The sequence below is a fragment of the Syzygium oleosum genome, unplaced genomic scaffold, assembly GCF_021117445.2.
Source record: "Syzygium oleosum isolate NSW1041296 unplaced genomic scaffold, Sole_v2.1 Sole_v2.25, whole genome shotgun sequence".
NCBI classification, from domain to species: domain Eukaryota; kingdom Viridiplantae; phylum Streptophyta; class Magnoliopsida; order Myrtales; family Myrtaceae; genus Syzygium; species Syzygium oleosum.
This window is the reverse complement of record NW_026607509.1, coordinates 3,691,893-3,718,534: the sequence shown is the minus strand read 5'-3', so window position 1 is coordinate 3,718,534 and position 26,642 is coordinate 3,691,893. Positions and strand designations below refer to the sequence as shown.

Here is a 26,642-nt window from a genome sequence, read left to right as displayed (position 1 = left end):
GCCAGTGGAAGAAGAAAGAAAAGAAAAAAATAATTAAAATATTACTAAAAAATTGTCCATTTGGGCGGATCGACCGAATTAGCACAAATGCAAAATGTTTAGGACTCAATTGTCATGAGAAAACATGTAAGATAAAATTGACACAATTGTAATAAATTTAAAATTTTTTCGGCGATTCTCCCAAAAACATATTAAAGGGGGAAAAAAAGTAACAAAAGAGGATAATAGGGGGCTTATCTTGAATCATTGGTGCTGTTAAGGTTAACCTCACCAAAATAAGGGAGCTTTCGCTCCTGTGAGGGCTTCCGCGACCTGCCTTCTTAGATGCAGACCTTATTTTAACATGCTGGGGCTTGCATACCTCATACCCCTCAATTCTCTTCATATCCTTTATTTTACAGGAGAGAGGGAATACCCTCTAATTATTTTACATTCGAAAGACTCTGAGGTCCGAGCGAGACTCGGGATGAAGCCTTTTAACGTCACGCCGGGGAAGAAATGAATATTTCTTTTTGGCTAAAGAAGGATGATCTTAAATTGTTAGGAAGAGGAAATCAAGAAAGGAAGTTGGTTCTTTTACAAAAAGATTTTAGCGAGAGCTTATTTGGAGTAATTTCAATTTTTAATTATTTTTCCTACTTCAGATCGGTGATTTGACAACGGGAAATTACCAATTCAGCCCACGATTTAGCTCGACTTGCGTCGTCGTATGGGAGGCTCTGGAAAATAAACGCATTATATTTGAGCGGATTTTCATTAAAATCAAAACCCATTGAAGTCAATCCTCGTGCGTTTCCTTTTTCACCATCTCTATTGCGCGGCCTCTCTCCTCTCGCTTCTGCTTCGATTCTAGAGTCTTCTGCTCCTCAGATCCTCCGGCCATGGCGTCCGATCTCGAAATCAAAGCGAAGGAAGCGTTCATCGACGACCACTTCGAGCTCGCCGTCGACCTCTACACTCAGGCGATCTCCCTCAGCCCTAATAACGCCGAGCTCTTCGCCGACCGCGCTCAGGCCAACCTCAAGCTCTGCAACTTCACCGGTACACTTGCTCCCTCTCTGTTGTTCTTTTGCCGAGCCTTTGGTTCTATCTGTTTTCGTGCTTGAGGAATTGCGAAATCAGTTGATGTTGGATTGCTTTGGGGCTTTATATGCAATTTGTTATCAGGATGTGAAATTCATGAACGTGGGATTCGTATACGGCTAGTGCATCGGTCTGAGATTCCGCTTCGTCGGACGTTTTGTTTTATTTTCTTGATACTGAAGTGTGTTAAATCAACGCAACTAGCCTGGGTAGAGAATGGAAGACGATGGAGAGCCAGTGATCTTTCTGTCTGCATAATTTTTTTCCCCAGTTTACTTGTTTAGGAGAAAACAGGCGAAAAATAAAGAAAGGGCGGAGAAAAAGAGAGATGTAAATTTATCCTTTTAACTTGTCGAGATTTCGTGGTTGATTAAGATGGAGGATTAAGATGTACTTTCGAATTTCGCATTCTAAATTGTTGATTATATACTGTGGCTGACCTGACCTTCCTCTTATCATTATCTATTTGTCTTGTTTAGAATGCTGCATATCCTCTAGTTATGTGAATCTGTCTTTAAATTTTTTTTAATGTTTTTCTTTATGCTTGCTCTTTAGAGGCTGTTGCGGATGCAAATAGAGCAATCGAGTTAGATCCATCAATGTCCAAAGCATACTTTCGCAAGGGGTTAGTACCACTCAAGGCTCTCTCTAACCTATTCTACATCTGGATTGACCGTGCATCAGCAAATTGTGATGATGGTGTGTTAAAACATGTTTTTTTGGTATCATAATAGTGAGATTGTGGTAATGTCATAGTGACAATCTTTCGCACTGTGGTAAATGGTCTCTTTTAAAAAGATAGGTATATCTTATTTCACATATGCTGGATGTAATATAGTGCTATGTTCTTCCCCACAAAATAATACATGTAAAGTTGCTTTAGATTTGCAGTTGAATTATCTTTGTTCATTTATATAAAGCTATCTGTTGAGGGCATCCTGAGCTGATATTCACTCACTCACTCTTTCAGCAATGCTTGTTATGAGCTTGAAGAGTATCAGACTGCCAAAGCAGCATTTGAATTAGGTTCTTCTCTGGCTCCTGGGGATGCGAGATTCACCAATTTAATCAAAAAGTGTGACGAGGGTATTGCAGGTACTAGACCAGCTAAATCACTTTGATGATGAATAAATTTGCATAAATGGGTAATTGGGACAAGTGGATCCAACAATGTATTATCGGAACTTGACTCTACTTGAGAAATTAAAGTTCAATACTTGAACTGAGTTAAATGAAGCTTGTCATCTTGAAGTTCATTCTGTAAGATACCCGATATACTTGAGCTCAATTTGTGTCTAGTCAATCAATATGAGCTTGAATTGAGCTCAAACTTGGGTTCTCGATTTGTTATACTAATGAGCAGCAGTGATAGTGCTTCATACAGAAATTTGTACAAATCTATTTAAAACAGATCATAAAACAATTATTTGATTAGGTGCTCAAGCTGCTCGAGTTTTTCTTGTTTGAGGATTGAAATTAATTTGATTTAGTTTTGGAGCTACTTGGACTTGATGAGAATCTAGTTCAGTTGCATGAGTAAGCTGGGCTCGTTGTTATTATCTTAGAACAGGCCAACCTTCTCACATGATCTAGGCACCTTTTATGCATGAGTGTGCATGTTTGTACTGATCTTTTTGGATGAATTGTTTCACATTGTGGAAATCAAATGACATCTTAATGATCAACTGCTGTGTGGAATTATGTTTTAGAGGAATCTGGTGATTTACTTGACCAGCCACTTGAAAAGGCCTCAACCCAGGTGGTACCTGCTGAAGGTGATCAAGAAAGTGATCAGATTGTGAATGAAGTTCCCAACCAGGCGACTTCACAGTTGATTGTCAAACCGAAATACAGGTCATATGCTTTATGCTTGATACTGAAGAATCTGTTTCGGATCAATTGTATATGAGCTGCACTTTTGTTCTGTTAGTTTCAAAATCATGACAGTTCTAAGGAGTCTGGACTTTGGAAGTTTGCAGCTTATCATTATTTTTTGCAGTTCTTATGCTTCTACCAGTCAAAAGCCTATGTAGCATCCATTAGAAAAAGATCTTAGAATGCATGCCTCTTTCCATAGTTAAGCAGGCTTATCAGTAATCTGACAGCTACTCTTTTGCAAGTGCAGGCATGAATTCTACCAGAAGCCTGAGGAAGTGGTTATAACTATATTTGCAAAGGGCATACCAGCTCAAACTGTCGCAGTTGATTTTGGCGAACAAATTGTGAGGCTTTGCTCATCGATGTTGGGCTTATTGCTCTTTTTTCTGCTTGAAAAATAGGATGGACATTGACTTAATTGATGTCCTTTGCAGCTTAGCGTTATCATTGATGTCCCTGGTGAGGATGCATATCATTTTCAACCCCGCCTATTCGGAAAGGTGTGTACCCCAGCGATTTGTAGCAGAGTAGCTTCTATAATAGGTTTGTTTGTAGTGACTTATACAGTAGACTGTTAACTTTTAGATCAAATCTTGCGTCTTTTGCAAGTTGACATATGTTTAAGAAACCTTTCAAAAATATATTAACCTTGACATATTGATTCATACATAATTTTTTCTTAATTTTTTAAACTAGAATTTTAAAAAATTACTTGTTTCAAATGTAGCCAAAGAGGCCAATATATTTAACATGTGTGAGTTGGTCATTGTTGCGATAGGTCTTATTACATATATGAAAAGGCACTAACTATGCATTAATCAGTTGATTTTCTTGGGTTCAATTTCTTGAGACAGGATTCTTGTTCGAGATCTTCAAATAGAATTATTAAGGCTTTTTAGTTTTCCTTGAGTACCAAGTCGTGTCCTGCGAATGTACTTTCTACTGGTCTTTTTATCCAGTTTTCTTTTCTGCTCTGCTTCATTCTGATTCCTTTTTTAACAGATTGCACCGGAGAAATGCAGATATGAAGTCTTGCCAAGCAAAATCGAAGTCCGCCTTGCTAAAGCTGAGCCATTAAACTGGATTTCTCTTGAATTTAGCAAGGACAGCACAGTTCCTCAAAAACTTACTGTAGTTTCAGGTACATGTTCCGCTTTTCTTTCGTCCCTATAGTGAAAGTGCTCCACATTTTAATTCTTGCTTGTATTCAGCTTGTCAAACCTCCTAAAATTTTTTTCCCCCACCAAAAATAAAATAAAAAATAGACGCCACCCTCTTGAACATGTGGACTCATTCCTGATGTCTTGCAACATTACCTTAGATTTGCTAACTTCTATGAAATTTCTGAAGGTACACACGGTTACTCAACTCATTCTGAAGGTACACATTGTTACTTAACCCATTCTGAAAGTGTTATTCGTCATTAGACTGAGATGGATAAATAGCTGCTAATTTGTCTCACTTAAATGATGCCTTGGACTCCAGGAAGTTGGAATTGTTAAGGGGGAATTCCCTATATATCTCTGGTTCTTGGTATAAGATATACCAATTTCGAAGTATATTACAAACAAACAAGGTCATTTAAACAAGAAGCTTATGCATCTCTGGAACATGGCAACCTATGGAGTCTTGCAACAATTTTATTGAATGCACTAACAGTCTGCTTTTGGTCATTGGACCATTGATGGGTTGTACATGATTTATCCACCATGTTTCAGCATGGCTGTCCGGAAGAAAGATTACCTCTTCTTATACTGTTGAATAATCTGGGGGATTTAACTATTGATGAGCATACCCAATGAAACTCACAGGCACTGGATCTCAGAGGCCCTCGTATCCATCATCAAAACCAAAAAGGGTAGACTGGGATAAGCTCGAAGCTCAAGTAAAGAAGGAGGTTTTTTGTCAACCTGATCTCTCGTTTCTCTTTCTCAAGCTAGGGTGTAGAGTTTGTTTTACAACCGTATGTTGTGGAGAATTGGATTTCGACCTGAGGTGTCATTTTGTTGCATTTCAGGAGAAAGAAGAAAAGTTGGATGGGGATGCAGCTTTGAACAGATTTTTCCAAGATATCTACAAGGATGCCGATGAAGACACAAGGAGAGCAATGAGAAAATCATTTGTAAGGCTGAAGGCTCTTGGATTATCTTCCATAGCTGTAGCTTATGCATGACATGATTTTGTGTGTTACATTGGGTTCTTTCATGATGGGCATGCAAAGGTTATCTTTTCTTCATGTTTGATAGTGCATCTTTTCCTCACTGGGTAGGCTTTCAGCAAAGGTTTGGTACTGCCTTGAATACAATTGCATTAACTAGATTTTACTCATACTTGTAATGATGCATTGAACAGGTGGAGTCAAATGGAACAGTCCTGTCCACAAACTGGAAAGAAGTGGGATCGAAGAAGGTAGAGGGAAGTCCTCCTGAAGGTATGGAGGTGAAGAAATGGGAGTATTAGGCTCGTGATCCTTTCTAACTCTGCGAGAGAGGTCTTGCCTGTCTACATTTTCGTTCCTTCTGTCCTAGTTTCATGAATCGTGCCTTATGGATTGCGTCTGAATCCTGTAGAAATACCTTCCCATAGAAATACCCTAGTTGTTGGTAATCCATGTACTATTATTTATGAAGTTGCTGGTTGTGAATTTCAAATTGAGAAGCAATAGAGCTCTGGCTTCTGGTCTTGCTCTTTACCCTTTTGTGTCTGCTGTTGTTTGCGCGCACTGACTGACATAACAATGCTGCCGCACATTGTGATGGTGTCCAAGTTCTTAAAAGATCTACAGAAAATTTTTGCAGAAATTTAATGAAGTTGGTGATATATGTAATTTTCTTGTTCTTTCTAATTTTTGCGAATCCAATGACAGTTCATGGTTTTATTTGTGTGGAAGGTGTATTATTAGATGTAATTTTGTGGAATATATGAAAACATCTCTTATTGACGAGGTCATCATGTTGGACTAGCAGATGCACCTCAAGATGATCTGAAAGTAAACGCCGTTCTGACTTTTGAGCAAAGTCTATGTTATATTGATAGTCACCTCCACAATCGCTACGCTTCTTCACGAACCATACCCTGATGAACAGTGTTTATTCTGATTTCTGAAGCTCTATCTTGTGACGCTGGGTGCTTCGTCTTCTTCCTTTTCTTCAGCAGCTCTGAACGTTAGCATCTTGTGACGCTGGGTGCTTCGTCTTCTTCCTTTTCTTCAGCAGCTCTGAACGTTAGTTGATCTGTCTTTCCATGAAACAGAAAAATGTGGATAAGCAGCTCTGACAGTTGGTTGATCTATCTTTCCATGAGACAGAAAAGTGGTTGATCCAGGGAAAAGGCCCCCTTTCCCTTTTCCCACTCTTTCGCATATTCCTTAGATACTGACCCAGGGAAAGACCAAGGTGTTGGTCTAGCTGTGATGAAAATTGTGTCAAGTAGACCGTCTTTTGTTCTTTTTAGTGATGTGATGAAAAGTGCATGAGAACTTATCATTTGGTTAATTGAGTCATGCTCTATCGTGGTTCTTCTATAAGAGCCAAACAAATGAGCCTCGTGTATGAACACATTTGATGAACCCGGTTCCCTCACACTTTATCAATTCGACATAGTTGATCGAATGAGTTTTTCATAAATCAAATGTCCATAATCGTTGTCTACCCAGCTAGGCCGCTTGAGCACGATGTTGCGCCCATGGTTGCCATATCTCGAGCTTACAGCCATCCACTTGAGCTTTGACATCTTGCGGCCATGGGGTCACTTGAGCTCAAGCTCGCGGTGACAGTGAAATTGTAATTCAATTATGCGGTAATTTAGGGACCGTAATTCTGAGTAGTCACTCCGTTGCTCTCATCCGTGTCGCCATAAAGCAACTGCGGAACCACCACACGAGTCCATGTGCAACCGTAATTCTCAGTAGTCACTCCGTTGCTCTCATCCGTGTCGCCATAAAGCAACTGCGGAACCACCACACGAGTCCATGTGCAACAACGATACACAGAAGCATCAAACCCATGATGGAGGAAGCAGACAAATGTCACATAGTGATGTACCCATCACCGGGAAGAGGCCACCTCATGTCCCTGGTGGAGCTCGCCCTGTCCCTCCTCCGCCACCACTCTTGCCTCTCCGTCACCGTCCTCATCTCCTCCCCTCCCCACCTCCTCCCGTCCATCACCCCTTACATCTCCTCCGTCTCCTCCACCACCCCTTCCATCGCCTTCCGCCACCTCCCCTCCGTCTCACTGCCCCCCTCTCTCTCCCCCGCCCCCACCGCCTTCTCTGACGACCCGGCCATGTACTTTGAGCACGCCCGCCTCAACAACCCCAACCTCCACCAAGCCTTGTCTGAGCTGCTCTCCGCCTCCAAGCCGTCACAGAAGCCCAAAGCCCTCGTCGTCGACTTCTTCTACGGTTCCGGCGCCGAGGTTGCTGCCGCCTTACGCCTCCCTGCGTACTATTACTTCCCTTCCGGCATGAACCCTCTCGCGGCGTTTCTCTACCTCCCCACCCTGCACAAGCTCACCGACACCAGCTTCAAAGACCTGGACGGCAACGTCGACATCCCGGGCGTACCGTCCATTCCGGCGAAGCACATGCCGTCGAGAATGCTGGACCGCAGCAGCAGAATCTACGGCCACTTCTTGGAAACGTCCATGCGGCTGGCGGGATCCGCTGGGCTCATAAGCAACACGTTCGAGGCGCTCGAGCCGAGGGCCGTCAAAGTGATATCGGAAGGACTGTGCGTGCCGGACGGCCAAACTCCGCCGGTGTACTGCATTGGGCCACTCGTGGCGGCCAACGATCACATCAGTGGGCAGGATTGCCTGAGCTGGCTCGACTCGCAGCCTAGCCGAAGTGTCTTGTTTATGACCTTCGGCAGCATGGGGGTGTTCTCGTCGAAGCAGCTGAGAGATATCGCTCACGCGCTGGAGAGGAGTGGGGTCAGGTTCTTGTGGGTAGTGCGTAACCCACCACCGGACGATGAAGTCTGGCGCAACTTAGCTATCAAACCTGAGGATGATCCAGGTATGTTGCCGTCTCTTGTCTAACATCAAGTGGTACAAGAATAATACGGGGGACTCCGAATCACGGTCAGAAGTCATATAATTCAGTTCATGAGCTCTCAATCACGGGTTTTGTTAAGATTTCTTAGTACACCCAACAATTTCCTTTCTCTCTTCAGGCATGGATGCGATCCTTCCGCGTGGGTTCACGGAGAGAACCAAGGACAGAGGGCTGGTCCTGAAGTCATGGGCCCCGCAGGTGGCAGTGCTGAGCCACGACTCGGTAGGCGGGTTCGTGAGCCACTGCGGGTGGAACTCGGTGATGGAGGCGGTGTGCACCGGAGTGCCCATGATAGTCTGGCCGCTCTACGCCGAGCACAGGCTGATCCGGGCGTACCTAGCCGGGGAGATGAAGCTGGTACTGTCGGTGGCCGAGACGGCAGGCGGGTTCGTGACGACGGACGAGTTGGCAGGGCGAATCACCGCGTTGATGTGCTCGGAGAAAGGGAGTCAGGTGAGGGAGCGAGTGGCGGAGATGAGGAATGCGGCGAGGGAGGCGTTGAGCGAGGGAGGGTCATCGCGAGCAGCCATGGCCAAGTTGGTGGACTCGTTTAAAAGCGGAATGATGTGAGAAGAAGAGTAATTATATATCGTCGATTTGACGACGTGGCCACTTATAATCCTCAAAATAAGCATAGATAAGATGCCTGTGAAATTTTCTGCACTCCTTACGTATAATCTACTTTTCTAGAAACATTCCATGTGTCCGTAGGGTTGCAGTTACCACGCATCCACTTAAATATCCTCCTCTCTGTCACCTTGTTGTAGAAATATTACAACAATTGGTGATGTGTGATGTTAGTTATGATATTGATATGCTACATGATTTATGTTTTTGCGAAAGAGTCCTGAGAACCGTGATGTTTAATTAGCAATCGAGCGTTTCCCCTCTCTCTCTAGGCTTTTGACTTCTCGATTTGAGAGCTCTTGACAATAACTGGGGCTTCGTGTTCCAAACGATTTTCCCCAAAACACAAGAAACTTTAACATGAATTGGATCCATATGAATCCAATACCTTAGTCGTTGAATTTCGTGGGACTCACATCAAATCGACATTATCAATAGATGGTATCCGAGTAATGTTGGCATCGCCCTTAAACTTTGATTTTACGGGAGAAAGACAGTAATGGAGTATTAGATTATGGTCCTTTGCTTGATTTGGTAGTGAACCTATCAATTAACATTTTGCTATTGCGTGATAATGCAAATCTCGAAATCCTAATTGTTTAAATATTTAAATAATAAATTACACATTAATCTAACAATTTAAACTTTTAGAAAATTTAATAAAGGTCTCATGAAATCTTACATGATATTAGATTAGGAAGTCATGAGTTCAATTGCATATTTTCACGCTTTAAATTTTGGCCAAAGTTCGGACTGCGCGAGGAGGAGTGTTGATGATTGATGAATCTGTGGACATAAGGATGAATGTTAGGTGATCCGCCAGTCGCATTGAACATGGACCCTTAATTGAGAAATTCCCTTTTTCTAGAGGACTGCTAAAGCCCATGCTCGGTGGAAATTGGTTACTTTAAGGAACTTTTGCCTTGACAAAGGCCCAGCGTTTCTTGATTGGGATTAAAAGGATAGGCTTAAGTAAACTAGTCAAATTATATAAATCCTCTAATTTTCTCGATTACACTCAATTACATCATCCCTAACTTTCTTGATTGGGATTAAAAGGATCGGTTTTAGTAAACGAGTCAAATTATATAAATCCTCTAATTTTATTGATTACACTCAATTACACCATCCCTAACTTGATTGTTTTAGTGCACTCAATTACTTCATCCCCAACTTTCTTGTGATTGCAATTAAAAAGGTAGTTTTTAATACACTAATCACATTATGTCAATTGTCAAGTCCTCTAATTTTTTTAATTGTGCCATTGAGTCTTCTTACTCTTGTTGAACATGCAATCGAATTTTTCTATTGGTAATTTCAATGATTGAACCAATATGACATCGTTATTGCTTTAAATATAATACCATGTCATGGAGCAAGCCATATCATCAATATGAAGAAAAAAAAAATAGAATGTAGGAGGAGGAGGATGGAGGCGTCCTTCTTAACAGCAAGGTCCAACAGAACTCATTCGTCTTTGGCGAGGGCTTGTGAGCCCCTCCCAGTGGCACCACCCAGAACCTGAACTTGGCAAGGTCGGCTTTGCTTGGATCTATGGCCAATTGTCCCTCTTCAATGTCCAATGAGGATCGACAACATTCTCTTTCCTTTCTTTCTCTTTCATATCTGTCAAAAAGAAAAGGATGGGTCATGCGAAGCATAGCTTCATATGCCATTTAATACCACATTATAAGCAATATTACGGCCATCTAACGAAAGGACCCGATGTTAGATGCGCACCATGCCGTCAAGGGACTCTTTCGCAAAAAAAATAAAATCAATGACTCGTTCACCTATTTGAATCACAGTTAAGGAATAAAAAGATAATATCTTTAATCAAATGATAAAATGTGCTATCAAGTCGTTTAATATATATAAACAATTGGTATATGTGCTATTACTAGAAACCATTGGTAATCAAAATAGAAACGGACCACCACTTCCATTAATTTTAGAATCCATCTAGTCTACCCAAGCTGTATAAAGCTATATTCACATTTTCACGGGCAAGTTCTTTGACAATGGACATATGCAACTATAGAAAGACGAATATACACCGCAATCTATAGTGAAAAAAGAATTATGCCAAGATATATGAGTACAATGACTCACTCATGATATTGATTCATGAATGAATATGATAAATTTTTGTTGGATCGTTTGGATTATATATATATGTAAGTACAGTTACCGTAGGCCTACGCGGCCTCCGCGCGCGCGCGCCGCAGCGGCCCCCCCCCCCCACCCCGTCGCAGGCCACTTCCAACGAGAAATACTAACTTGGACCAAGGACCGAGTCCATGACCAGACACCATTAGTGAGAAGCTTCCTAATGTTAACCTCACCAGCTGTCAAGACTGATCAATATATGGTGACAACCTGACAACATCTCAATATAACCTGACATATCTTCAAGAGCTACAATTTTCGCCGACCCTAATTGGAGGAAATTTCCTCGAACACCTTTGATTGATTACAAATTCTGGATATCATCAACATGCAAATCTAATTTAATATAACCGGTATGATGTCAATTTCAAAAGTTTGGTTGGGGAATATCTCCTTTATTCTGGGATGAAAGAAAACCTGATCTTTTCTTTTATTCCATGATTCAAGAAGAGCAATGTAAGAGTTTTTTTGACGTGGGTTACATTCATTCAGATTCGGGGTTGGTCTAATAAAGTAAGATATAAAGATTCTTAATTAGTTTAATATGAGGCTGGCTGGTGTGGGCCGAGTAGAGTCCAGCCTGTGATAAGAGGATCTGTGGTTAAAACTCTATAAATAGTGCTCAAGTTTCTCACCTAACCCCTAATGCATAAAGTACCTCACATAAGAAGCACTTACTGAATGCAAATCGTGAGGTGCGCAAATCCGATGTTCGGATTTGCCGCACAATCACAAAAAAAATAGAGTAAAAAACGAGAAAGAGAATTTGAGATGCATGGTTTTATCCTGGCTTACCCTTAAACTAGGGCTATGTCTTGCAGAGGATTCCACTAATTAGCACATCGCACCTCTTTGTTACATCTTTCAATTACAAGAGAAAGAGAATATATATGGGCAATAGTTTGATTCAAAATAGGAAACCTCTTTCTAGGAAATCTACTCCAATTAGGAAACCATTTAATTAGAAAACCTATTCAAAATAGGAAACTTAATTGAATTAGGAAACTTTTATTTTTCGGGCTCAAGTTGTAAAAGCCCTCTAGCAACTCGAGGGTGTTGCCCCCTAGACCCCCGCCGAGGTGGCCCTCCAGTGCTGTCCAGTCGTTGGGGATATGAACCATACCCTAACATTCTCCCACTTAGTGAGTACTCCATATGCTTCTTTAGACCCAACACAGTTATACACCATTCAAACTTTTCTACACTCACTGCCTTGGTAAAAAAATCTGTATTATTCACCTATGTGTCAACATTCTCCAGCACCACAACCTTATGTTCCACTTTCTCTCGAATGAAGCGATATGGTATGCTGATATGCTTTGTTCTTGCGTGAAATCCAGGATTCTTAGCCAATAATATATCACTCCGGTTATCACACCCAACACTTACTCATCCTTGTGTAAAACCACTTTCTTTACACAATTTTACATCCAGATTACTTCCTTAGCAGCATGAGTAAGGGCCATGTACTCTACCTCAGTAGTAGATAAAGCAACCGTGCTTTGCCTTTTGCTCATCCAACTCGTAACTCCACCGAATAAGGAAATAACATATCCGCTGGTTGACCTTTTGCTATCAATGTCACTTCCCCAATCAACATCCACGAAATATTTCAGTTCTAACGCTTGCTGTTCCTTTGAGCTTTTCATGCCTTCATAACATAGCTCAAGGTTAGATGTGCCATAAAGATAACAAAACACCCGCTTTGCTGCCATCCGTTACTCTTTCCCCGGATTGGACATATATATGCTCAATACTCCCACTCTTGAGTAACATCTGGACGAGCACATACCATGGCATACATCAAGCTCCCAATAGCGCTTGCATATAGGACTATTGCCATCTCTTCGACTTCCACTTCAGTCTTGGGACATTGGAGCGCTGATAATTTGGAACTTGTGGACATGGGGGTTTGTCACGGGTTTACAGTAAGCTATATTGAACTTTTTCAACACATTTTCAACATATTTCTTCTAACTTAGCCACAACTTCTCATTCTCACGCTCCCTTTTAATCTGCATGCCCAAGATGAAGTTTGCTGGGTCTTGATCTTTCATCTCAAATTGTTTTGCCAACAATCCTTTCACAGTTCTAATCATTCTTAAACTATTTCCAACTAGCAGCACATCATCAACATATAAGATTAAGATAATAAAGTCATCATCTAACCTTTTCATATTGACACAATGATCAGCATCACAATGAACAAAGTCAAGCGTTAAGACATATGAGTCGAACTTCTGGTACTACATTTTTGGAGATTGCTTCAGGCCATACAAATATTTGTTCAGTTTGCAAACAAAATCTTCTTTTCTTTTGACCACAAACCCTTCTAGTTGCTTAATGTAAATATCCTCCTCCAAGTCACCATGGAGGAATGTTGTCTTCACATCAAGCTGCTCTACCTCCATATTGTATGCAACTGCTATAGATAAGACAAGTCTTATGGAATTTGATTTAGTAATAGGAGAAAAAATCTCACCATAGTTGACTCTCTCTATATGTGAGTATCCTTTCGCAATCAAACGACTTTATATTGTTTTATCGGTAAAAGGACACCAGAAGTGCCACAACTTGTGTACGGAGATCACTTTGGTGCCATAACTTTTTTTCGGATCACTTTGGTGCCAAGTCGAAGGAAAATAGATCACTTTAGTAACTCTGGCCAAAAAGCTGACATGGCATTTATATTAAAAAAAAAATGGTCCGACTTGTACATGTAGAAATTATGTGGCTTTTTTTTTCGAATTTTTAGAAAAATAATAATAATTAAAAAAAAAAAAAGGTTGCAGCAGCGGCGAGGGAGTCCTCGCCGCTGCTGCCGCCAACCCACCACCGCCGGGAAGGGCCGGCGGTGGTGGGCGCAGTGGTCGGCGAGGGTAGGGTCGCCGGCCCCTGGCCGGGGCTCGGCGACCCTCGCCTTGCCCAGCGAGGGCCGGATCCGGCGCTGCTGTAACTTTTTTTTTTTTTTTTATAAATATAATATAATTTTTTTTAAAAAGTACACGTCAGCGGGCTAAACGGTGTTGTTTTTTGTTTTTAATGCTGACTGGACCTCTTCGGCGAGCCGTGTCAATGCCACATCGGATTTCCGGCGAGCCGTGTCAGTATTGACACTAAAATGATCGTTTTTCAAAAAAGTTGGCACCAAAGTGATCCGAAAAAAAGTTATGGCACCAAAGTGATCTCCGTACACAAGTTGTGGCACTTCTGGTGTCCTTTTGCCGTCTTCTCGTTTTATCTCTCCATCTATGGATATCTTCTTCTTGAACACCCACTTTCAACCAATTTCCTTTCGATCAGCAGGTAGTTTTACCAGACTTCACGTTCCGTTTTTATCTAGTGAGTTCATCTCATCTTTCATGGCTTTCTCCCACTGTTTGGCATCCTCCGCGCTTCTTGCTTCTGGATCATCATTTGTAACAGTCGGCACAATTCTCATTATTGGCAAACAAGGTATACCTCTCAGGTGGTTTTTTCAGCCATGTGGACCTTCTTAAGACTGGTTTAGGTGGTGCTTCAACTTCAAATTCAGTTTCAGAATCTACTACATCATTCACCTTGTCAAGCTCATTGGCTTCAAAATTTGAATTTTCTATTCTAGCTAATGTAGCCTTTGTCTTTTTCTTTAAACCAATATCTAACTCAACCATTTGTGGTTTTCCAGGAGCTTGGCGAACAATCTAATTTGTCTTAGATTCTTTTAACACCACATCCCTGCTATAGATAATACGTTTAGCATCAGGATTCCACTGTTTATACCCTTTGACACCATCTTTGTATCCAATAAAGATGCACTTCTCTGACTTAATCTCAAGTTTGTTCTTCTTTTCCTTTGGCACATGTACATATGCTTCACAACCAAACACTCTAACATGAGATATGTTTGGCTTATTTTCAAACAGTGCCTCAAACGGTAGTTGTTCCTTCAAAGCTAATGTGGGAGATCTGTTTTTCAGATAACACGCGGTAGCCACTGCTCTTGCAAAAAATTCAGCTGCTAAGCCTGCACCACTTAGCATACTCCTTGACCTTTCCACGAGAGACCGATTAAGTCTCTCTGCCACCCCATTCTATTGAGGTGTATAGGGCATTGTCTTTTGCCTTGCAATGCCACTGGACGCACAAAATTGATCAAATTTCGCTGAACAAAATTTTCCTCTATTATCGGTCTGCAAAACTTTGATTTTTCTATCAAACTGATTTTCCACCAAAGCTTTGAACTTGCGAAATTTTTCAAGTACATCATCTTTCCTTTGCAGAAAATATATCCATATATATATATATATCTGGAAAAATCATAAGTAAAAGAAACATAATAACTTGTCAGCCCTATCAGTACTACATTGCTTCTTCGAAGACATTCTTATCCAATTCCAATATGAGTCAATGACTTACACGGATACTGTGTTGAAATAGTAGAATTCATAGAAGAAGGAGAAAGAGAGAAAGCTTTTGGTCGCGAAGAGGCAGGGAGAGAGAGAGAGAGAGAGTAGCGGATGGAGAAGTAGCGGAGAGACGGAAAAGATGGAGTTTCAAAATCTCTAATAAGTAGGACCCGATAGACACGTGTCGGGCTTTGAGCGGAGTGTCTTTATTGCTAAGTTGGCGAGACCATACCACCTAATATTTTCTCATCTATGCATCATAGTCACCGCTGTTAGCACGTAATGATTATAATTGCAAGAACTTGCATTCAGTGACATGTTGAATCTCTAATAAGAAGAAAGAGATTTTGATGAACCCTATTTCAACTAACATCAGAATTAAACCACAAATCTCCGACGCTTCGATCAACCAGTCTTTCTCGAGTTACTCCACTGCTTGCGTCCGGAAAGAGGCCATAAAGCCACCGCGGAAGAGGCCACCTCAGAAGTGCAAAGAGCAACAACAATACACAGAAGCATCAAAACCCAAGATGGAGAAGGCAGACAAATGTCATATAGTGATGTACCTATCACCGGGAAGAGCCCACCTTATGTCCCTGGTGGAGCTCGCCCAGTCCCTCCTCCGCCACCACTCTTGCATCTCCGTCACCGTCTTCATCTCCTCCCCTCCCCACCTCCTCCCTGTCATCACCCCTTACATCTCCTCCGTCTCCTCCGCCAACTCTTCCATCGCCTTCCTCCACCTCCCATCCGTCTCCCTCCCCCCCTCTCTCTCCTCCGCCCCCACTGGCTACTCTGATAACCCGGTCATGTACTTTCAGTAAGCCCGCCTAAACAACCCCAACCTCCACCAAGCCTTGTCTGAGCTGCTCTCCGCCTCCGAGCTGTCGCAGAAGCCCAAAGCCCTCGTTGCCGACTTCTACTACAGCTCCGCCGCCGAGGTCACTACCGCACTCTGCCTCCCCACATACTATTACCACCCTGCTGGCACAAACCCTCTCGCGGCGTTTCTCTACCTCCCCACCCTACACAAGCTCACCACCACCAGCTTGAAAGACCTCGATGGCAACGTCGACATCCCTGGCGTACCGCCGATTCCGGCGGAGCACATGCCGTCGAGAATGCTGGACCGGAGCAGCAGAATCTACGGCCACTTCTTGGAAACGTCAACGCGGCTGGCAGAATCCGCTGGGCTCATAAGCAACACGTTCGAGGCGATCGAGCCCAGGGCCACCAAAGGGATATCGGAGGTACTGTGCGTGCCAGACGGCCGAACTCCGCCGGTGTACTGCGTCGGGCCGCTCGTGGACGATCACATCAGCAACCGCGATTGCCTGAACTGGCTTGACTTGCAGCCGAGCCGAAGCGTCTTGTTTATGAGCTTCGGGAGCATGGGGTTGTTCTCGTCGAAGCAGCTGAGAGAGATCGCTCACGCGCTCGAGAGGAGTGGGGTCAGGTTCTTGTGGGTGGTGCGGAACCCACCACCGGACGATGAAATCTGGCTCAACTTAGCTCTTAAACCAGAAGATGATCCAGGTATGTTTCTGTGTATTGTCTACATCAAGCCACATAAGAATAATCCGTGGGACTTCTCTTTTTTGGTCGAAAATTCGTGGGACTTCGAATCATAGTTAGAAGTCAAATAATTTTCATGAGCACTCAACCCGACTTTTATTGAGATTTCTTTGTACGCCCCCCACTGTCCTTTCTCGTCAGGCACAGATGCGATTCTTCCGGGTGGGTTCACGGAGAGAACCAAGGACAGAGGGCTGGTGCTGAAGTCGTGGGCCCCGCAGGTGGCAGTGCTGAGCCACGACTCGGTGGGTGGGTTCATGAGCCACTGCGGGTGGAACTCGTTGATGGAGGCGCTGCTCGCCGCCGTGCCCGTGACAGTCTGGCCGCTCTTCGCGGAGCAGAAGCTGATCAGGGCGTACCTGGCCTGGGAGATGAAGCTGGTACTGTCGGTGGCCGAGTCGGAAGGAGGGTTCGTGACGTCGGACGAGTTGGCGGGGCGAGTGACCGAGTTGATGTGCTCGGAGAAAGGGAGTCAGGTGAGGAAGCGAGCGGCGGAGATGAGGAATGCGGCGAGGGAGGCGCTGAGCGAGGGAGGGTCGTCCCGGGTGGCGATGGCGAAGTTAGTGGACTCGTTTAAAAGCGGAATGATATGAGAAGAAGAGTAATTATATATCGTCGATTTGACAAGTTGGCCAATTATAATTCTCAAAATAAGCATAGAGAAGATCGCTTGTGAAATTTTCTGCGCTCCTTATGAATGATCTACTTTTCTAAAATATATATGGAATAAAAAGCTGTCATCGTGATCATCGTAAATCTCGGTCCTTTAGGTGGATGATAAACAAATGCATCGTTTTTAAACAACGACAACCCGCGTAATCTACTGCCGATTCAGAAGTAGTTTTTGGCTTAGTTTATACAGCGAGAGTTGCGAACCTCCAACGTTTAGGTGATATTATAATGACCAACGGATCAAGCTTATGTAGGTCACGAATGATGCAAGATAGTTGCGGTCAAAGCCGCGTGTCATCAATGCCTATAATTATTTTCAATCTAACCCCAGGGCCCATATTTCTTCGAGAGTCATAATTATTTTCTGCTCCTAATTGCAGGAAATTTCCCTGAACTTCTTTAATTGGTAGTTTACAAATTGTGAATATCATCTAGTTTCGAATTTTGCTATAGGTCAAAATAATGCTAGCTAAAAAGCACAAACATTCTGTGTGTCTGTAATGTGAGCATGGTCCAGGTGGGCGGTTCCCACCCTAGAATCGGGAACCGCCCACTAAGGACCGGTTCCAAAAAATTGGAATCAGAAACCACCTGTTGGTTCCATGGATCCATCCGGGAACCGGACCGCCGGTTCGGTTTGGTTCCTGGGTGGGTCCATGGAATCGGTCCCACTAGCCAAGGACGGAGACGGAAAGATGGAGACGAAGAGTCGGAGACAGTGAGGTGAGCATCGACCGATGAGAGTGAGAAAGTGAGAGTGAGCGTGAGACAAAATCGAAAGAAGGTGTTTTTTCGCTGAATGTGAGGCTTTGAGCGTCGAGCGAGTTAGGTTTAATTTAGGAATTTAGGATTTTTTTAAAAATAAATATTAAATAAATATATTATATTATATTATATATTTATTATTATATTATCAATCCGGTCGGGTTGGATGGGCGGTTTTACACCTAGAACCGGGAACCAGACCGGTATCCACTGGTTCTAAAAAATTGGAACTGGAAACCGGATCGGTTCCCTTAGGAACCATCAGTTCCGGGCGATTCCCAATTCTTTTGCATACTCATACCCCATATTTCTTCGAGAGTCATAATTATTTTCCGCTCCTAATTGCAGGAAATTTCCCTGAACTTCTTTAATTGGTAGTTTACAAATTGTACATATCGTCTAGTTTCGAATTTCGCTATAGGTCGAAATAATGTTAGCTAAAAAGCACGAACATATCTTCTGTTTATAGGGTTACGGTTACAACGCATCCACTTGGATGATGTGCCGCTTTTAAAAAATAAAAAAAGCGGCGTAAAATATCCTTGAGTTTCCTCAACGGATAATCTTCGAGTCTGGATGGAGAGGGTCACAATAGCCGCTTCTTGAACAAGAAAAAATCGTTAGGGGAAGACCTCTATTCCTAGGGGAGCAATGAGCGGGGGATAATCGTTATCCTCTTCCCTATCACTTCGTTCTAGAAATATTACAACAATTGGTGATTTGTGATGCTAGTTATGATATTGATATGCTACATGATTTTTGTTTCATGCCAAAGACTCTCGAGAACCGTGATGTTTAACTAACATTTGAGCATTTAGAGTGTGCATGGCAACAATTCTGTACCCGAAAACTGATTCTGTTCAGAAATGATTCTTTTTTATTCTGTGCCTGAGAACTGATTCTGAGTATTTGAAGGTGTTTGGTAATGGTTCAAAATTCCGTTCCTGAAATTAAAAAAGAACAAAAATGCGTTTGGTAACGGCACAAAATTTCTTTTTATTAATATCATTTTTAAATATTTCTTTTTTTCTTTTTTCTTTTTTTCTTCTCCTCTTTTTCGGCCATGGCCTGGTCGCTGGCCACAGGCCAAGGCCGATGAGGGCAAGAGTTGGACCCTTGCGGCCTGGGCGAGGGTCGCTCTCTTCGGATCCGGCGAGGGCCGCCCTCACCGGCCTTTTCCAACCCTCACCCTCGAGGCTCGCGGCCTGGGCGAGGGCCGCCCTCGCTGAATCTGGCGAGGGTTGGATTTTCGTCGCCGCTCTCGCCTAGGTCGCGAGCCTCGAGGGCGGCCCTCGCCTATGTCGTCGGTTGCCGGTGGCCGGAGAATGAAGAAGAAGAAGAACAGAAAGAATGGGAAAGAAGAAGAAGAAATTTTTTTTTTCTTTTCCAATTCTGATTCTTGTTCCCAGAATCAAGAAGCTACTTTTTTTTGCTTCTTGATTCTGTTCCAAAACTGATTCTGGGAACATTTTTTTGCAAATTTGTGCCTGGGCACAAAAATTTTAATAAACGGATTTCTGTTCCCAAACTGATTCTGGAAACAAAAGAACAAAAATTTTCCTTATTTGGTAACTTGCCAAACGGGCCCTTACTCTCTCTCTCTCTCTTTCTAGGCTCTTGACCTCAATTTGAGAGCTCTTGACAATAATAGGGGCTCTGTGTTCCAACGAATTGTCCCTAAAGGCAAGAAACTTTAACATGAATTGGATCCATATGAATCTAATATATTAGTCGTTGAATTTCGTGGCACTCGCATCAAACCCACATTATCAATAGATGGTATCCAAGTAATGTACGTATTGCCCTTAAACTTTGATCACACTGGAGAAAGACAATAGCGGAGTATTAGATTGTGGTCTTTTGCTCGATTTGGGAGTGAACCTATTGAAATTGTCAATTAACATTTTGCAATTGTGTGATAATGCAAAACTCAAAATCCTAATTTTTAGAATATTTAAATAATAAATCACGCCTTCACGTAACAACTTAAACTCTTATAACTACTTGATAGCAGTCCCATAAAATTTTATATGGTATCAGAGTGGAAAGTCCCGAGTATAAATTTTCCAGGACCTTATTTTTTTCCTCAATTGTATATTTTCCCGCTTTAGACTTAGGCTAAAGTCTAGCTTAGCATGAGAATGAGTGGTGATGATTGATGAATCAGTGGACGAAAGGGTGAATATTAGGTGATCCACTAGTCGCATTGGACATGGACCCTTAATTGAGTAATCCCCTTTTTCTTGAGGACTACAATAGCCCGTGCTCGGTGGAAATTGGATATTTTAAGGAATTTTTACTTTCGACAAAGGCCCGGTGTTTCAGTACACACAATTACATCATCCCCTTTGACCAAAAAAGAAAAAAATTACATTATCCCCAACTTTCTTAATAGGGATTAAAAGGATAGGCTTAATAGGTTTAAGCAAACTAGTCAAATTATATATATCCTCTAATTTTCTTGATTACCCTCAATTACATTACCCCTAACTTGATTGTTTTAGTACACTCAATTACTTCATCCCCAACTTTCTTGTGATGGCAATTACAAAGGTAGGTTTTAGTACACTAATCACATTATGTAAGTCCTCTAATTTTTTTTATTGTGCCATTGAGTCTTCTTACTCTTGTTAAACGTGCAATCACATTTTTCTATTGGTAATTTCAATAATTTAATTAATATGACATCATTATTGTTTTTAATATAATACCATGTCATGGAGCAAGCCATATCATCAATATGAAAAAAAAAAAAAAAAGAATGTAAGAGGAGGAGGAGGATGGGGGCTGTCCTTCTTAACGCCAAGGGCCAACAGACCTCATTCGTCTCTAGCGAGGGCTTGCTAGCCCCTCCCCGGTGGCACCAGTGAGTACTTGAACTTGGCGAGGTCGGCTTTGCTTAGATCTTTTGAAGAGATCGAGCTGACCTTGCGCTGATCCAAAGATGGCCAATTGGTCCTCTTCAATGTCCAAGGAGGATCGACAACATTCTCTTCCCTTTCTTTCTCTTTCATATCTACAAAAAAGAAAAGAATGGGTCATGCCAAGTATAGCGTCATATGCCGTTTAGTACCACATTACTATTGTCATATGAACAATATTACGAGCTGCTAACAAAAGGACTCGATGTTTGATGCGCACCATGCCGTCAAGGGACTCTATTGCAAAAAAAAAATAAAAAATAAAAATCAATGACTTGTTCACATATTTGATTACAGTTAAGTAATAAAAAGATAATGTCTTTAATCAAATGACAAAATGTGCTATCGAGTCGTTTAATGATATACATTATTATAAACAGTTGGTATATGTGCTACTACTAGAAACCATCAGTAATCAAAATAGGAACGGACCACCGCTTCCATTAATTTTAGGACCTATCTAGTCTACACAAGCTGTATAAAGTTATGTTCACATTTTCACGGGCAAGTTCTCTGACAATGGACATGTGCAACTATAGAAAGACGAATACGTGCCGCAATCGATAGTGAAAAAAATAATTATGCTAGATATACGAGTACAGTGACTCACTCGTGATATCGATTCACCGATGAATATGATAAATTTTATTGGATCGTTGATAAATTTTTATTGGATGATTTTTTTTTCAACCAAACAAAAGGTTCAGTTATCATGAGCCCTAGCCGAACTATTTTTCTTAAAGAATTAATACCATGAAAAACGCCAAACTGTTACACTTGTAATAAATTTACCCCAAACTAGTACACCTGTGATAAATTTACCCTTCGTTAGTTTTCGTTAAATTTTAATGTCGAATTGCCGAGTTAAATGACACGTGGTAGTTGACGGAAGTACCAGTTTGGGGTTTTGCCCTTCGTTTGTCACATGTGTACTAGTTTGTCATTTTTTTGTATTAATCTAATTTAACGGAGGGTAAATTTATCACAAATGTACCGGTTTATGATTTTTTGTGGTAAAAAAATTAGTTTTTGGTAAATTTGCTATAGGTGCATCGGTTTGGGATTTTTGGTGGTTAAAAAATTAATTTAAAGTAAATTTGTTACAAGTGTATCAGTTTGGGACAAAACGACCCACATACATACAATACTCACATATCGGTCCATTTGATTGACCCTCAAGCCCAATTTGACAAGAAATACTAACTTGGACCAAGTCCATGACCAGACACTATCACTAAGAAGCTTCGTAATGTTCAGCTCACCAACTATCAAGATTGACCTAGTATATGGTGACAACCTCACAAGATCTCAATCTAACCTGATATATCTTTGAGAGCCAAAATTTTCTCCATCACTAAACGGAGGAAATTTCCTCGTACTCTTTAATTTGGCAAGTTACAAGCTATGGACATCATCAACATGCAAACCTAATTAAATATAACCAAAATGATGTCATTTTAAAAAGTCTCGTTTGGGGAATATTACCTTTAACCCGGGGACAAAGGAAAACTTGGTCTTTTCTTTTATTCCACAAATCAAGGAGAGCAATACTTGCATGCTCTTGATGCGAGTGAACCCAGCACGCATTAAAGGTTGGACCCTACAATGTAAGAGTTTTTCTGATGTGGGTTACATTAATTTTGATTGTAATTTACCGTTTTACGGATTTGGTTAAATAAAGCAAAATATAAAGATTCTTAATTAGTCTAATATGGGGCTGGCTTGTATGGGCCGAGTAGAGCTCAGCCTGTGATGAGAGGGCCTGTGGCTACTCACTCTATAAATAGTGCTCAAATATCTCATCTAACCCGAATGTGCAAATAACTTCACATAAGGAGCAATTACAGAACGTAATTCGTGAGGGGCAGTCTCATTGAGCCAATAACATAAAGGGTAATAAAGAAGAAGCACTTGAGCTCAGAATTGTCGTTATTCCGTATCAAGAATGATGGATTCCAAATTAGGTACGCAAATTCCTTTTTTCAATTATTGCGTTCTAGTTTTCTCACTGTGGATCTTGGGTGCCGTTTTCGCTGCTTACGTACAAATCTCTAGAGTTTAACAGCTGACATCATGATGGTTGTTGCCATACATCAGGTGCATGCGACCAAATGTCCTATTCCACGAGAGAGAAGTGGAAGTAAGTGGGTTGCATTACTGGCTTGGAAGTGGTAGCTTTTACTTCAGATAATGGCCTTTTTATCTGTGGTTGCAGCTCTTATGATCTCATCAAAACAAGAAGAAGGGAAACTCTTACAAGTGATGTATATACTTTGTAGTATGTATAGTATAGGTATTGGCTTGGTTAGCAAGACTGTACCACATAATATTTTCTCATATGTGCATCATATCCCGTTAACACATGATGATTAAAATTGCAAGAACGTTCATTCAACAACATGTTGAATCTCTCTAATCAGAAGAAAGAAATTTTGGTGAACCCTATTTCAACTGACATCAATATTAAACCATAAATCTCTGACTCTTCCATCAACCGGTCTTTCTCTGGTCAATCCATTGCTCGCGTCCCGAAAGAGGCCATAAAGCCACCGCGGAAGAAGTCACCTTACAAGTGCGTGTGCAGCAACAGTACACAGAAGGATCAAGCCCATGGCGGAGAAGGCAGACAAATGTCACCTAGTGATGTACCCATCACCGGGAAGAGGTCACCTCATGTCCCTGGTGGAGCTCGCCCAGTCCCTCCTCCGCCACCACTCTTGCCTCTCCGTCACCGTCCTCATCTCCTCCCCTCCCCACCTCCTCCCTGTCATCATCCCTTACATCTCCTCTGTCTCCTCCGCCACCCCTTCCATCGCCTTCCGCCACCTCCCCTCCGTCTCCCTCCCTCCCTCTCTCTCCCCCGCCCCCACCGCCTTCTCTGACGACCCGGCCATGTACTTTGAGCACGCCCGCCTCAACAACCCCAACCTCCACCAAGCCTTGTCTGAGCTGCTCTCCGCCTCCAAGCCGTCACAGAAGCCCAAAGCCCTCGTCGTCGACTTCTTCTACGGTTCCGGCGCCGAGGTCGCCGCCGCGCTCTGTCTCCCTGCGTACTATTACTTCCCCGCCGGCGCGAACCCACTCGCGGCGTTTCTCTACCTCCCCACCCTACACAAGCTCACCAACACCAGCTTCAAAGACCTGGACGGAAACGTTGACATCCCGGGCGTACCGCCCATTCCGGCGAAGCACATGCCGTCGAGAATGCTGGACCGGAGCAGCAGAATCTACGGCCACTTCTTGGAAACGTCGACGCGGCTGGCAGAATCCGCTGGGCTCATAAGCAACACGTTCGAGGCGCTCGAGCCGAGGGCCGTCAAAGCGATATCGGAGGGACTGTGCGTGCCTGATGGCCGAACTCCGCCGGTTTACTGCATTGGGCCGCTCGTGGCGGCCGACGATCACATCAGCAAGCACGATTGCCTGAGCTGGCTCGACTCGCAGCCGAGCCGAAGCGTCTTGTTTATGAGCTTCGGGAGCATGGGTGTGTTCTCGTCGAAGCAGCTGAGAGAGATCGCTCACGCGCTCGAGAGGAGTGGGTTCAGGTTCTTGTGGGTGGTGCGTAACCCACCACCGCACGACGAAATCTGGTGCAACTTAGCTATTAAACCAGAAGATGATCCAGGTCTGTTTCTGTGTATTGTCTACATCAAGCCGCATAAGAATAATTCGTGGGACTTCGAATCACGGTCAAAAGTCAAATAATTTTCATGAGCTCTTAACCCGACTTTTATTGAGGTTTCTTTGTACGCCTCCCACTTTCCTTTCTCTTCAGGCATAGATGCGATCCTTCCGCGTGGGTTCACGGAGAGAACCAAGGACAGAGGGCTGGTGCTGAAGTCGTGGGCCCCGCAGGTGGCAGTGCTGAGCCACGACTCGGTGGGCGGGTTCGTGAGCCACTGCGGGTGGAACTCGGTGATGGAGGCGGTGTTTGCCGGCGTGCCCATGATAGTCTGGCCGCTCTACGCGGAGCAGAAGCTGAACAGGGCGTACCTGGCCTGGGAGATGAAGCTGGTACTGTCGGTGGCCGAGTCGGAAGGAGGGTTCGTGACGTCGGACGAGTTGGCGGGGCGAGTGACCGAGTTGATGTGCTCGGAGAAAGGGACAGAAGCGATGGAGCGAGCGGCGGAGATGAGGAATGCGGCGAGGGAGGCGCTGAGCGAGGGAGGGTCGTCCCGGGTGGCGATGGCGAAGTTGGTGGACTCGTTTAAAGAAGCGGAATGATGTGAGAAGAAGAGTAATTATATGTCGTCGATTTAACAAGTTGGCCAATTATAATTCTCAAAATAAGCATAGAGAAGATCGCTTGTGAAATTTTCTGGACTCCTTATGAATGATCTATTTTTCTAAAATATATATGGAATAAAAAGCTGTCATCGTGATCATCGTAAATCTCGGTCCTCTAGGTGGATGATAAACAAATGCATCGTTTTTAAACAACGACAACCGCGTAATCTTCTGCCGATTCAGAAGTAGTTTTTGGCTTAGTTTATACAGGCGAGAGTTGTGAGCCTGCAACGTTTAGGTGATATTATAATGACCAACGGATCAAGCTTATGTAGGTCACGAATGATGGAAGATAGTTGCGGTCAAAGCCGCGTGTCATCAATGCCTATAATTATTTTCAATCTAACCCCAGGGCCCATATTTCTTCGAGAGTCATAATTATTTTCCGCTCCTCATTGCAGGAAATTTCCCCGAACTTCTTTAATTGGTAGTTTACAAATTGTGAATATCATCTAGTTTCGAATTTCGCTATAGATCAAAATAATGCTAGCTAAAAAGCACGGACATACTGTGTGTCTATAGGGTGAGTATGGTCCAGGTGGGTGGGTCTCACTCTAAAATCGAGAACCGCCCACTGAGGATCGGTTCCGAAAAATTGGAACCAGGAATCACCTATTGGTTCCATGGACCCACCCGGGAATCAGTCCCATCAGCTAAAGATGAAGACGGAAAGATGGAGACGGAGATGGAGACTCGAAGACGGTGAGGTGAGTATCGACCGAGAAGAGTGAGAGAGGTGTTTCTCGACTCAATGTGAGGCTGTGAGCGTCGAGCGAACTAGGTTTAATTTAGGGATTTAATATTTTTCTTTTTATAAATAAAAATTAAATAAATATATTATATATATTATTATATTACCGGTCCGGTCTGGGTGGGTGGGCGGGCGGTTCCACACCTAGAATCGGGAATTGAACAGATACCCACCGGTTCCCAAAAATTGAAACCGGGAACCGGACCAGTTTCCTTAGGAATCATTGGTTCTGGGCGGTCTGAGTGGTTCCCGATTCTTTTGTACACCCCTACCCTATATTTCTTTGAGAGTCATAATTATTTTCCGCTCCTAATTGCCGGAAATTTCCCTGAACTTCTTTAATTGGTAGTTTACAAATTGTGAATATCATCTAGTTTCGAATTTCGCTACAGGTCGAAATAATGCTAGCTAAAAAGCATGAACATTCCGCGTGTCTATAGGATTGCAGTTACAGCGCATCTACTTGGA

At 42.8% G+C, this 26,642-nt stretch overlaps 3 protein-coding genes and 1 pseudogene across 4 annotated transcripts; all 4 read left to right on the top strand.

Moving 5' to 3' along the window:
* The first annotated feature begins 758 nt into the window (after nt 1-758).
* Nucleotides 759-5,846, top strand: LOC115671461 (protein SGT1 homolog). Of its 2 annotated transcripts, XM_030593028.2 has the most exons (11): nt 759-1,041; nt 1,639-1,708; nt 2,054-2,178; nt 2,793-2,937; nt 3,209-3,305; nt 3,396-3,461; nt 3,964-4,102; nt 4,312-4,341; nt 4,773-4,858; nt 4,979-5,083; nt 5,314-5,846. In XM_030593028.2, the coding sequence occupies exons 1-11, from the start codon at nt 882-884 to the stop codon at nt 5,419-5,421; spliced, it is 1,131 nt and encodes a 376-aa protein (XP_030448888.1). In that variant the 5' UTR covers nt 759-881; the 3' UTR covers nt 5,422-5,846. The 2 variants fall into 2 exon arrangements, with proteins under 2 accessions (XP_030448888.1, XP_030448889.1); XM_030593029.2 differs by lacking the exon at nt 4,312-4,341.
* A 1,016-nt stretch (nt 5,847-6,862) lies between these two features.
* On the top strand, nt 6,863-8,853 carry LOC115671551 (UDP-glycosyltransferase 88B1-like). Its single transcript, XM_030593171.2, has 2 exons — nt 6,863-7,980; nt 8,138-8,853. The coding sequence occupies exons 1-2, from the start codon at nt 6,966-6,968 to the stop codon at nt 8,587-8,589; spliced, it is 1,467 nt and encodes a 488-aa protein (XP_030449031.1). The 5' UTR covers nt 6,863-6,965; the 3' UTR covers nt 8,590-8,853.
* A 6,830-nt stretch (nt 8,854-15,683) lies between these two features.
* LOC115668378 (anthocyanidin 5,3-O-glucosyltransferase-like) lies at nt 15,684-17,534 on the top strand (annotated as a pseudogene).
* A 6,164-nt stretch (nt 17,535-23,698) lies between these two features.
* LOC130134890 (anthocyanidin 5,3-O-glucosyltransferase-like) lies at nt 23,699-25,528 on the top strand. Its single transcript, XM_056302712.1, has 2 exons — nt 23,699-24,761; nt 24,912-25,528. Exons 1-2 carry the CDS (start codon nt 23,747-23,749, stop codon nt 25,358-25,360), a joined length of 1,464 nt encoding a protein of 487 aa, XP_056158687.1. The 5' UTR covers nt 23,699-23,746; the 3' UTR covers nt 25,361-25,528.
* The last annotated feature ends 1,114 nt before the right edge of the window (nt 25,529-26,642 follow it).